The 13,632-nt window shown below is 39.3% G+C and overlaps 1 protein-coding gene across 1 annotated transcript in view; it reads left to right on the forward strand.

The window, feature by feature from the left end:
- The first annotated feature begins 1,834 nt into the window (after nt 1-1,834).
- The window catches only part of LOC115628888, a 65,644-nt gene continuing 53,846 nt past the window's right edge, over nt 1,835-13,632 (forward strand). Inside the window, exon 1 of the mRNA XM_030525145.1 lies at nt 1,835-2,137. Coding sequence (XP_030381005.1) covers nt 1,874-2,137 — 264 coding nt within the window. The 5' untranslated portion in view covers nt 1,835-1,873. The remainder of the gene's footprint in view (nt 2,138-13,632) is intronic.

A 13,632-nucleotide genomic window follows, 5' to 3' on the forward strand; every position in this document is an offset into this window, starting at 1 on the left:
CTTGTTTATGGAACGATTTCAATGGATGCTGGCAGATCCGGTCTTTGTCAAAGGATTGCCAAACAAATATGAGGAACCAGTTGGTTTTATAACTATTTGTATGTGCATTCTTATTCAGCTAAATATTAAATACACACTCCTTATAGTGAAGCCTATTTCTTGGTAGACTTAGTACCTTTACCTTTATTTAAAGTAGAAAGCTGCCGCAGGGTCAGTGCTATTGTTTAAACTATTAGAAATCTTTTAATTTAAACTGAACTAGAACGTAAAAATAAAGTTAAAAAATAAATTAAAATAAATTTAAATATCCATATATGTAGTACACAGGCACATCTTACAGTTACACATCCAGTTTTATGAAAGGGGAGAAAGGTATTAAAAGGGAATTTATTTAGTTGTATTTATTTGTTTGTTATATACAATAAAAAGGTTCTTATGCTATTAGATATTATTGTGATTTGATTAGATTTCTACTTACTTTTATAGTCAATTGTCTTATGTGGACAGTCAACATTTGTTGAGCTAAAAATAGAATAAAGAAAGAAATATTGATTACTTTAACAATAAAATGTTACAAAGTTCGGAAAGGTTACGTTAGCTATTTAAAACTGAAGCGGTATGTCAATAATATCATGTTAAATTTGTCTCTCTTTTTTATTTTTGTCTTATTATATGTAATATATATAATATGTATATATGCATTATGTATTTATATGCAGTTTCAGCAGTCAAAACTAGTTTTATTTGGGTTTTAATCCAGTAGTTATTGTTAGTAATATGTATGTTAAAATGTGTGCAAATACTGGCTTGTCCATATACTTAGAACAAATGTAAATATGGTGCATACTCTATAGAGCATCAGCATCCAGCGAATCTGCCACAGATTACTAGTAAACTGCATCACCCATTCAGAATGCGCGAACGTTAAGTTTGCTGCCTAAGTCTTTCGTTTGCCAGCAGCAGGCAGGCGCAAATTCTTTCAACTCCGTTGAAGGAGCCAAAGCAATGTCAAGCGGCAGCCGGGCAGCCGGGCAGCCAAATTGGCCAAGCAAATCGCCAAACATGCGCTTTGTCTGCCGGCCGTTGGCTATTTTGTGAATGAATGGGAATGCTGGCGCATAGTAGTGGCGGCAGCAGCAGCAACAACAACAATTAAAGGTTGCATAATGCAAGTTGGCCATTTCCGTTGAATGGCAATGTGAGTGCTGGCCAGTGACATACTTGCTAACACACAGATACACACACACACACACACACACACACATGCGCAAAAGCATGCTGAAAATGTCTTTGATAGCCGCCAACTTTCACTCGCAGAACTTGAGAGAAAAAAAATAATAAGAAGAAGGAGAGGGGCAGCATGGCTCATAAAAAATGCTAATCCGCCAAGACGAGAAATCATAAAAGTGGCAGCTACTGGTTTTTTTTTTCTGCTAAGAGGGCTGAGCGGGGCAATCTAATCTGTTTTTTATTTTTTTAAGTTGCGAGAATTTTCTCACCTACGAGTATCTAAGTGCCGACAACACGTAAGCCCAAGCCATCAATTCGGTCGACCGTTTGGCTACATTTTTTTTTTGTATTGTTTCTTGGTGTTCGTTGTTTTTGTTGCTCGTTTTCTGCTTCTTATTTTTTTTTGCCAGGGCGGCTAGCGCGTGTGGGCGTCTAATTATGTTGTCAGTGCCACATTGCTGAGATTTATGTTGACAGCTAAACAGCGGCTCGTCAGAAATTATATGTTGCCATTCCCAAGTCTTGAAGTCTTGTATTTGTACGACATTTTATAAATTTGTGCTCTTTTCCTTCCTTGCAGCGATGCCAGCCCTAGACGACTAATCACCCACCACTGTACTGCCCCCGCTATTACGATTAGAAGATGGCCACGCCAATGACCAGCACACTGTATCGTCAGTCTAATGCGAGTGCAGCCACGCCCATGGCGCATAACGCCCTTTATATGAGTACGCCGCCCCCAAAACCCTACGCTGTGGGCGCCGTGCAAAATAGTGCCGAACGCAATCGCCTAATGGAGCTGCTCCGTGCACCCAACAATCTCACATCGCCCACAATGGAGCCGTCGTCGAAGGGGCTGCTCAATGGACCCGGACAAAATAATTGTTTTCTCAACTGTGCTGTCCAGGTGAGTTTCAACTAAGCCCTTCTAAGCTCTAAGCTCTAGTGAGGAAGTGCTTCTCTGTTTCCTGACGGCACTGAATGGTTACATACCATACATAAATAAATACATATTACATAGGATACCATAAATAAATAGAATTCTTTATTAAACTAGAGGCTATAGGCTTTCAAATTGTAGTACAACTTTCGTTTAAGGCATACTAGTTTCGTTGTTATAGGCCTCCAAAGGCGGGAATATGAACTGCATTAAACTTCACTCTACTCAACCACTTAAACAAAAATCAGCTATTCAAATCATATACTATATATATATATATATATATATATATATATATATATATATATATTCATATATATGTAAACTAAAACTGTAAAAAACAAGAAAAACAAATATATTCATAAATATATTATGATAAATATATTTATATATATAAATATATAAATATATAATATATATAAATATATTGTTTAGCTAATTTATTGGCATATGAGCTAAGACGTTATCTCCATCTGCGCTAAAGCTATGTAGTTTTCACTGTTCCATAAGCTCATAGCTCATAGCTCATAGCACTGTACATATCTCGCTGGGAAACAGGAAAAATTGAGAAAAATTAGAAGACGTAATGCAGTGATGGAACTTGTTATACCTGCTAGTGATTGATTTTTTGTATGTCTACTTGCTTGGATTTAGGCTAGCATACTCAAAAGACTAAACGCTTAGTTTATGGAATGAAATGGATGTCCTTTTTAGGGAAACTTTTCACTTGACCATCACTTACATAAGAGTATAACATGAAATTGCTTTTAGCTGGCATTAGGCTGCTTGGAAAATTGAGCAATTAATAATTAATAATGCCAATGCTAATTAATCATTGGAATTGCTTGTCACGTCATTTGAAAAAGCCATTTCGAATCTTTCACGCAGCGCTAAAAAAGTTAAAAGATGGTCTCCTATTTTGGTATTTTCGGAATTTATTGACCATTCAATAGTCTCATTCGCTGCCATTTTGGCAAATCCAACTTGTAGAAGCATGGTCATGGCTACAGATAGAAATAAATTTTGACACTTTTTGAACGTTTCAAGATGATGCGATTGCTAACTTTATGGCAAAAGATAACGCTCAGCACCCACAACACGCTTGTCACTTGACCAACAAAACGGTTGACCTTCAGTTTCAGTTTTTTCTTTCCTTTACAAAGACGTTTTAATGAATTTTTAATTGTGTTAATTTTGTTGCTTGTTCACACCAAAATGCGCAATTTGTGAACACTTGTCTGTCTCCCATTTGAAGTGCTCAATGGCATTGACATACGATTTCTGCGATGCGATCTTTTGCACTGTCATGGGAGTAGGCGAATTTTCAGTAGCAACAACAACAACACCAACAACAACATCAGCACGAGTTACAGTAGCAAGAAGTGTTGCATGCACCCTTTTTCTCTCTCTGCACAATGAGAACTTTCGTGTTGGCTGCCATTTACATGCCCAGGGCTGGGTCGAATCAAAAGCCCAAGAAAAAGTGGCACCCAGTTGCATACATTTGTATGGCAGCATCAACAACAACAACAACAAAAGTAGCAACAAAAACATGACAGAGCAGCTCACTAACTTTTAATAATCATAAATTTGTATATTTATGATTGCTACTCTGGTTGCGGCTGCAGCTGTACATTTGAGCAGGGAATGGGGTTACGAAGACAAGACTCCGATGCCAACAAAGAATATGCTCGTGTACCGAGAGAATTATGCAAAAATCAAATTAATACAACAATTAGTCGTTAGCTACATGAAATGGGACGCCATGTCGTGCCAAGCGCCCGACTGTACGAGGGTCAGCTCAAGGGCCCTTTGGGGTGGCAAGATATTCATGGACAAGCCCCACATTGCCAGCGAATGAGAGCCGAGGTGCTCCGGTGAATTGGAATATATAGTAAGTATGTACATACATACTTCCACATGAGTATATACATACAAGTATGTATGTACATCGCCTCATCTAATTGCTTAAGCTCTTAATTTTCTCTACAGTCTTGTACAACTAGTGCAGCTTTTGAATCAACTTTGCATTGATAATCATTGAGAGGTGACCCTTAAGTCCTGACAAGATTCTGCAAATTTCGCTATTAAGATCAGCGATACAATATTGATGGATTATTAGGGTATTATATCTATTGTTTAAAGAAATATGTAGGGAGAGCTTAAAGGCGTTACCTAGGGCAGGAGAGAGATCCAAAAATATCATCAATATATTTTGAGATCGAACAAGAAAAGTGACAAGAATAGTTGATTTCGTTTAAACTTTTTTTTAGGGAGTAACAGCGAGGATTACTGATGTATGCCCGAAATATTGTGTTAGGTTTTTGCGAAAAGTTAAATATGTGGAGCAATAAAAAACAGCTGAAAAAAAGATAAAAAAATCACTCTACATATACAAGTACCTTAACGGAATGCTGCACATTTTTATTGATAATATGTTGGAACGGGTCTGGTTATGCTCGTATAATATAAACATATGTATAATAAATGCTAGACACATTTAGATTAAAGTCAAAATAGCACTCTACATATACAAGTACCTTATGGAATGCTGCACATTTTTATTGATGATTGCTTCCATTATACTATACATATATTATGTTGGAACGGGTCTGGTTATGCTCGAATAACGTTGCCTAGCAGTTGGCCAAAACGTTTAAGTGCAGGCTGGAAAGGACTTGTCAGCTTTAGTGACTCATCATATACTTGTCAAAGGCCGATCCCTCTTTCCATAACTGAGTGTCGCACCAAATCGTTGGTCAGCAATTGAATTTCGTGTAAATAGTATATATGAGCATATGTATATATATACTTGTATATATGTATACTGCACAAAGAGTCGCACTTAATTTGAGGCTAAGCAGCTCGCACGCCCAGTAGTCGTTAGTGGCTTACGAGAAATGGTGGTTTGTGGAAGGAAGGCGCAGCAGCCCGACTGGCCAGATTAGGTGTGGCTCCAAACTAAAAACTAATTGCGTTGCATGTGCTCCTATTTCACTTTTTTTTTTCATGCATACCCGTACTAGTGTTATGTATCAGGCAGCACATATCGAAATTTGTTGCGCCACACGACTTGCAGGCCGCCAGCCACCTGGGCGCGGTGTGTGTGCAACAACAACAACAACAACAATAACAACAACGACAACAACATCAGCACAACAAACAAGTACAATGGAAATCAAAGCAAAGCAAAGTAAAGCTTGTGCCGAGCCCATTTCAAAGCCAGCATTTGACATACGCACAATGTAATGTTGTTGTTGTTGTAGTTGATGCTGTCGCTGTCGCTGCTGTTGTTATTGTTTCTTGTTGCTGCTGTTGTTGGTATTTTCTTGCGTGTTTTTTGATTGTCTGCTGACATGACACAAATTTTTGACATCTTCTACAACGTCAAGACCTGTGACAAGCGTTTGTCGCATTAGCCGTCAATAAAAATGCTTCAAAGTGTTAAACAACAAATGGTATAGCAAGAGAAAATGATACAGTCGAGCACTCCCGATAGTGAAATACCCTGTAGCCAATAAAAAAAATGGCACAAGCTTTGGTCACTTTATATTCCCTTCCCCACATTTCCATAATTCCGGACGAGCGGTCGGTCATATTTGTATCTATGTAGATCGAATAGAGCATCTGTATTATTATTACTTGTGTAGCGGAGTTGCCTTCTGCTGCCTATTATATAAATTTCTCATAAACCTAACCTAATTACTCTCCATAGTTCACTTCTTAACAAATTTCGATTCAAAACATCGACAAAAATGTTCTTGGCGCGCTTGTCTATACTATAGAGGGACAGACGATTTGATTCATCTCGCTGTGCTAATCAGTTATGAGCTTAAAACATGGGGTCACCATGCCCAGCGTGTAGGGTGCACTCGTAAAAGTGTTTAAGAGACCACGGGACCAATTCTGAAGAGACGTGACGTGTGCGGAAGTGCGAAAACAATAAAAAGCGCCAAGAAACTAACAGTTTTTGGCCACAGTGTTGTTGCTTCCGTTGAGAGCTGTTGCTGCTGCTGCTGCTGTTGCTGCTGCTGCTAATGCTATTGGTGTTGTTGCCACTTACCACTAAGGCAACAGCACTGGCTGGATGGTTGCTTGAGCGGTGAGAATGAGGAGCCAAGCGAACGGGACAACTGCTGCGTTGGCTGAGCTGCAGATGATTTCATTTGATATGCTTTTAATGTGTTTCTTCAGCTCGGGGCGCAGTCAACTGCAACGGGGCAGCGAGAGAGACCCTTGCGATGAAGACGATGACGACAAAAACTTCTTCGGCTAGTGGTGTAATAAAGTAGCAGCAACAACAATAATAATAATAACACCAGCAACAACAACTACAACAACTACAACAACAGCAGCCGTACCATTTTCTTTGGCTTCAGTTTCAAGACGGACAACAATCAGTCTAAGTCGCAAGAAGACGCTCGTGCATGATATACATAAGGTCTGGAAAGAAAAACATAGTATTATGCTCATAGACTCGCACATCATTTTATGGCGCAGTGAGCGGGCGAGCGGACGAGCGGACGAGCGGGTGAATGGGCGTCTGGGCGACTGGGCGACTGGGCGACTGGGTAAGCGGGTAAGCTGAGGAGCAGGCTGTGACTCTGTGACTGTGACTTTGCTTAGATTAGTTCACACGATAAGCCAAGCCAAACGGCCAACAAGTCAGCCACTTGTTGTGAAGGTTTCTGCTTGGTTGGCAACTAATATGAATTTGATATTTATACCCCAAGTCTAGTCGCCGCACTGCCTCTTGTGGTAGTTGGTAGTTGGAAAAATTATGATTTGTCTGGCCATTGAGCGTCTGTCATTATGAATGTGAGAAAAGGCAGGACAGAGCGTCATCAAAAACAAATCGACATTTGAGCACCTGGGGAAGTTCAATGTGCCACTGCTGCTGGCCCTCGCACCTGGCCAGCTTCAGCTTCAGCTCCAGCTCCAACTCCAGCTTAAAATGCTGCAAGCCGAACGAGCTACAAAACAAGTCAACAGGTGCCTTGCACACTTTTTTTGTGTATTTATGTTTTGTTTTTGGGACGTGCGTGTGCAAATTGCCTCTCCACCTTAGGGTAAGTCGGCAGCTGTAAAAACGCTAATTGAGATGTGGCCGACTGGCAGCTGCCCCCCCAAAAATGTTGCAAGGCATCTACAGAGTGTTGCAGGTAAAAAGAATTGACTAAATTGCGTGGTGCATTGGCCGAGCTGGTGGTTTTTATTTTTTGTTTTCGTTTTTATTTCATAACTTAGCTCTCTTTAGTGTGCGCAGGCTCTAGATACGAGTAGTCTACCTGTCCGACTGTTTATCTTCTTTTAATTTTTTGTTGCTGCGTTTTTATGGCCGCCGCCGTTACGCCTGACAGCATTGCCTGTGAAAAACTTGAAGTGCTTGCTGCACTTGCTGCACTTCTGTAGCTCCTTGGACATGGCCAGTACGGCAGGCCATTTGCCTTCTTTCTGGCTTCTTACGCCTCTCTGGTCATGCCATAGTCGGGAGTGTCGAGATGTGCTTGTTAACTTAACATACTTATTTCGGGCACGCTTAATTAAACCAATGCATGCCTAATAAGCTCTACATACGAGCATATGTACAAGTATAACACTACCCGCCAGCAAAGCATTAAACGTTCATACACTAACAGAAAGGCTCTTAGGTAGGGAAGAAGTCCTTAAAGATTTTTGTATTCAAATGCATGGATAGCTTTGATAATAATTATATTAAATGAGCATTTCAAAGCTTATAGTAATTGAAAAGTGAATTTGTAATATCAAAGCTTACCTATTTGTGGATAGCGCGACTTAATCGGCGAATAGCCAGCTCAACTCAATTGATTCATATGAACGTAATTGTAGGGCACAAATTAATTTTTAACAACAAAAAAAACCGACTTCAAATCTAACGCAGTGAATGCTTTTTTAGTTAATGTTACGCTGATGATCCTGAAGTAACAGCATCCTCTTCAGGAGTAGAATTTTCAGTTATTTGGACTAAATGCGGCTTAAGGTAGTTTTCTTATGGACACCAATGTCAGAACTGGACCAAATAAAATCAGCTTTCAAATGCAAAAAGAATCATCAAAATCAATACACCCAGTCGAAAGTTCTGAGCTAAAAAACATTTTAAAAATTTAAAAAATACAGACGAATTGATAACCTCCTTCCTCCCTTTTTGAAAAACGACCTAAAAAATGGGTAGGAAATTTACAAAAAAGATATGGATTTATCTTTTTTTTAGTGTAGATACTTTACATATTCAAATTAAGTTTGGTTTTGTTTTCTGATGCCGCTGCCGTGGTCGCGGTTTTTCAATTGCTCATTGTTGTTGTTGTTGTTTGCCTCGAAACTGTAGGTACACATATAACAATTTATTTAATTTATTTCTTTGGTTAACAAAGTCATGAACAGCACTTCATCAACATCGTCATTCGTCAGTTTAAAGTGCGCGCCAGTTTTCATGGCCAAATAGTCCAAAAACAAAAAGCAACTGACACCCGCATTTCATATGCGAGTCGCGTTCATAGCTCTGCGGTAATTGTAGCACCCAAAAACAACTACAACAACTACAACTACTACAACAACCAGGCAGCATGTGTAAAGCCATTCGAAAGTTGTCCATGTTCAATGAACCCTTAAAAATGTTACCGTTTGTGTCAGCGTTTCTGACTGTATCTGCGTCCGCGCCTGCGTCTGCGCCTGTGCCTGCCTGTACAACAAGTTCGTGTCTTAAGTCTTTCGTTCGTGCGCAACTTCATTTACCTTTTTGGTGTGTGTGTGTGTGTGTGTGTGTGTGTGTCTGGCTTGTTTCGTGGAAATGTTTCCTAACTTATTGACATGGCCGCAACTTCAAACGGTAGCTAAATGGAAAGTGTTGTTGTTGTTATCTTTATTGTTGTTACTGTCACCGTTTGGGGACTGGTACGCATTTTCAATTAATGTTTTAATTAGTCGCAACATTCAAGACTGTTTTATTTTGCTACAGTTACGTGTTTTATTGTGTGAGTGCGTCTTAGTGAAACTCTCAAAAACCGCTAGAATGCATTTGTTTTCTTTTTCAAATTTCCCTCTTTTCAGTTGCCGCAGTTGGTGTTGTTGTTCTTTTGTTAGCGAGCCATAAAATGCGTTTAAATATTTAATGAATTAATCAATTTAAGCCCCGGGTAGTTAAGCCTGCATCTATTGGCTAGAAAACCCGTTGCAATGGATTGCTGTCGGGCATCGAACATGAATGAAATGTTGTAGAAAATCATCTGAGTGTTGTTTTCGATTAATATGTATTGCAGAGCAGGCTATTTACAAAACCTGACCGAGCTTTCGACTATATCTACAATTCAGATAAAAGTTTATGCTTTTTTAATTAAATGATATTTATATAAATGAGCATTTCTCTCTTTTTGGCTCATCCATTGATTGGCATAAAATAAGAGTTTGCATAATTGAGAGTCTTAGAAACTTTAAACACAAATGGGGGTTAAAATTTTCGGATTAAAACCTAGTCCATTAGAATATATCTATAACCCAGATTAAAGTTTATGATTTTTAAATTAAATGATATTTGTATAAATGAGCATAGCATTTGAATGATGCTTATAGGTTCTGTCTCTAGCTCCCTCTTTGAGTTTGCATAATTGAGAGTCTTAGGAACTTCAATTTGGAAAATCAACTACTGATTGGTTTCTGCTATTTTGCTCCACTGTACAACGTACGTGTACTATGTGTATGCAATGCTTAAGAACACAGTTGAACAACTCAATTTGTTTTTAATTGAGCGACAAACGTCAACAAGAAACGAAAACAGAATCAGAAAACCCGAATTTAAATCACATTGGCCCATTGAACATTGCACTTCCGTTGCCGACAACTACAAGCGACGGCTGCATATGCAATTAGTGGGCCATATTAACATGATATTTACATTTTCATGACTGGCTTTTCTTGCAACTTGACCGATCGCCACAAGACGCAAGAATCGAAATTCGAGCGTGCTGCCACTTCAGAAAATGTGAAAGCCAACACGGACATTGGTTGTTAGAACTTCTGGGCGCAAAACAGACAAATGCTAGTTAGCAGGGGGAATGGGACTGGGAATGGGTTACTGGCATAACAATGTTCATTTCCTGTCCACAACTTCAATAAGATCTATAGCCAATTATTATAGGCGGTTGTTCGAAGTTTTTGGGGTTCTTTGCTCTGCGATGCCGAAATGGGAGCAGGCACTCACTCACTCACTCAAAAATCATTTCACATAATATGCCATAATAATCGTAATCAGTTGGAATTGTTGCCACGCCACTCCACTCCACTCCACACTCTAGTCCACCCGCCCTCCTCCTCCATCTCCTGCAAGTCGAGGCGTTGCCACTAACGATGCTCAGAAAAACAATTTTGCACTCATTGCTCCACTTGTGCAGCTGTTGCCCCAGTTTGGCGTTTCGGTGATTGGTGAAAATACCATGCCAGAGATTTGATTGGAAAAGTTAGTATTTTCTCATTTTTTTTGTTAACTCTTTTCATAGAAAAAACTCGTGTTGGATTTCGTGTGGCCAAAAGCGGGCAATCAATTGAATATCTGGCGACTATGCGTGTGGCATTGTTGTTGTTCTCCTAATGTTGTTGTTGTTGCTGTGTGGTTGCGTTATCATTAAAGCCAGCCACCCACAGTTCGGACGGTTGGTTTTGTGTTAAACACAAATCATGACCCCCATGTCAGCCATAGATCAGTAAGAGTTGGGATCGGTCTAAGCCACGATTGATGTGGCCCCCACATTGTCAACGACAAGACATTGTAGTTGCTGTTGCTGTTGTTGCAGGCAGCTGGCAGCTGACATACCCAACAATTGGGCAACAAATTTGTTTGATGCATTAAGTAACTGACATGCTCAGCATCTGCTTACAACGCATGTCAAAGTTTTGGGGCACTTTGATTGAACTCCCTCAGCACACGCACGGACACCGAATTGATTAATGGCGTTCGAATGGCTGGGAAATGCAGGAACATTTCTTGATTACTGAAACCCTCGGCTTTTAAACCCGCCTAATAACCAACCATTTGAGGCCCCGCACTGAAAAGTGTAAAGAGAGTTGGGCAAGGACAAAGAAAACTCGATTACTCTTTGGGAACAAACATTTTGACAATGGGACAGGTTTGGTCAAAAATCGACAATGGAGGAATAGCGGGAGTGTAGTACTTGTTCAGCTTCATGAGATATACGCGTTCAAACAGACAAACAAACGGACGGACGGACGGACGGACGGATACAGGCTCATGAGAACGGGTGAATCGATTCGTCGTGCTTATCAAAAGAATAAGCACTTTTTGGGACTCTTCGTGTGTGTTGTATGTGGCATAATAGCTTCTTGCCACATATGGGGATGGGTAGTTATGACAACGCAGCGTATCAAATCCAATCGAATCGGATATAGCTTGTATCAATATCAGCGGGACAGCACACACACACACACGCATACACACTCAAACGCACACAAACTCAATTCAATTAGCCAATTACGCATGCCAATTGCAATGACCGAATGCTGACATTGGTAATTACATATCGATGTCGTAATTTGCAGTTATTATTGCTGCTGAATTGTAATTTGCAAAGTGGAGCGTTGCCTGCTGGCCTGCCGGTCTGCCGCTCAAGCTGCTGAAGCTCAAACGGAAGTTACACAAGTCAAGTGCAGAGCACACGCATGGGAGAAGCAGTTGGTTGGTTGGTTGTTGGTTCTATCTATTATTATGGCTGGATAGCAACAACATCCCATTGATAAGGCCAATAAAAATTGTCAGCATTGGCCAATTAATTTGCAATTGTTGTTCAGCAGAAGCAACGGGGCCAACCAACAAGTGCCAATCAAAACGGAAGTTCCGCATGAGCTTGGCAAGGCGTGTGCGTGTATATACTCCTATGTTATGTAGTCAGTGCGAACATATATACATATGTATATAAATATATATGTATATGCATTGCTCCTTTAGGCTGCGTAAGTCGGAAACAACGTTTCCCCAGCTTTGTGTGGCTACTTCCGTTTTCATTGATAGCTCATTTTCTTGCCTTAAGCCCTCGCCCTGTGTCCAGAGGCGCCGGGAAGTTCAGCGTTGTTTGTTTTAGCAGCGTTATTGCTCTTATTATTATACTGGTATATCTAATTGAATAATGGCAGCGCGCACAGAGCAAGGTTTGCGAAATCCTTCAGTCACTGATTTTATGATTATTTTTCTCAACTAATTATGTGACCGGAACTAAGAACTGAGAAGATTTCGCAATTTGAAATCAGTTGCCGACTAATTTGTTGCGTGGCTTTTATGCACCGCGTTGGCTGCATAAATAAAAATTATTTAAGAAAATTATTCAAGAAATGAATTTTATAATTATTTGGCATTTTGTGAGAATTATATCGATATAGCTCTCAAGCTAGTATTCAAGCAGCTCTTCAAGAAGCTGCCAAAGCTTTTACCACCGTTGATCAAATAAAACCAAGACATGTTTTAAGTTCATTATCTTTCTTCCAGTAGTTAAAACATGTCAACTACAGCTCAGCTAAAAAGAGTTCAAGCAAACAAATATATGTAGCCCACAAAAATGTGCCAGACTGAATTTAAATTCAGCATTTTGTTGCGACGTGTTCTACGAGTATGACTTGCGATCACAATATAATATAGTAAGTAGTCACTATCTAAGTTCCATTTAAGTCGCCTTGAAGCGTAATTTATGTGAACTATAGTTAATCAAATAAATATCTACCTTAAGGCCTCGTAGCTTTAGCTAAATACTTGTAGTTCTGTATATTTTACATGGCAAATAAATAAAAAATATATATATAGTAAATCATTGATATTGTCTCTGCATTATAGTATTATAGATTAAAATACAAGTATATCATTGACATATCAAATATGTGAATAAAATAATGCAAGCTGAATTATTCTGCTCCAAAGCAGTCGACAGCAGCTTCGTTTTAAAACAAAACACACAACTTTTCTTTTGGTATTTGCATCAGATGTCATAAAAGATTCATCATAATTGTAGCAAGTAGATAGATACTTGAAAGTACATAGATAGATAGATGGATAGATATGGATGGACAGATAATTAGGTAGATGGATGGATAGACAAATTCCCTTCATATTTTCCAGCACTGGCAACAACCTTTCAATTAACTGTGAGTGTGCGGTCTGCAAATCTAAGAATTGTGGCTACATTCACATTCGCTTCAATTAATTGGCGCTTATTGAACGCATTCTCTGATTCAATTAGGGCACAGTTCTTAACCTCAATTCGATGATTACAATGCTTTGGGTTAAATGCTTAACATTTCTGAAACTAATAATGAAATGATTATAAAAGAACACTACATTCTTTGTCGTGGTCGTTGCCATTGGCATTGCCCCGCCTAATTTGAATTTTATTTTATTTATTTATTTTCTGTTTTCTGCCTGGTCAATTAGTTTTGTGTTTGGGGCTTGA

Source organism: Scaptodrosophila lebanonensis, unplaced genomic scaffold (genome assembly GCF_003285725.1).
Source record: "Scaptodrosophila lebanonensis strain 11010-0011.00,11010-0021.00 unplaced genomic scaffold, SlebRS2 tig00000129-arrow-arrow-pilon, whole genome shotgun sequence".
Taxonomy (NCBI): domain Eukaryota; kingdom Metazoa; phylum Arthropoda; class Insecta; order Diptera; family Drosophilidae; genus Scaptodrosophila; species Scaptodrosophila lebanonensis.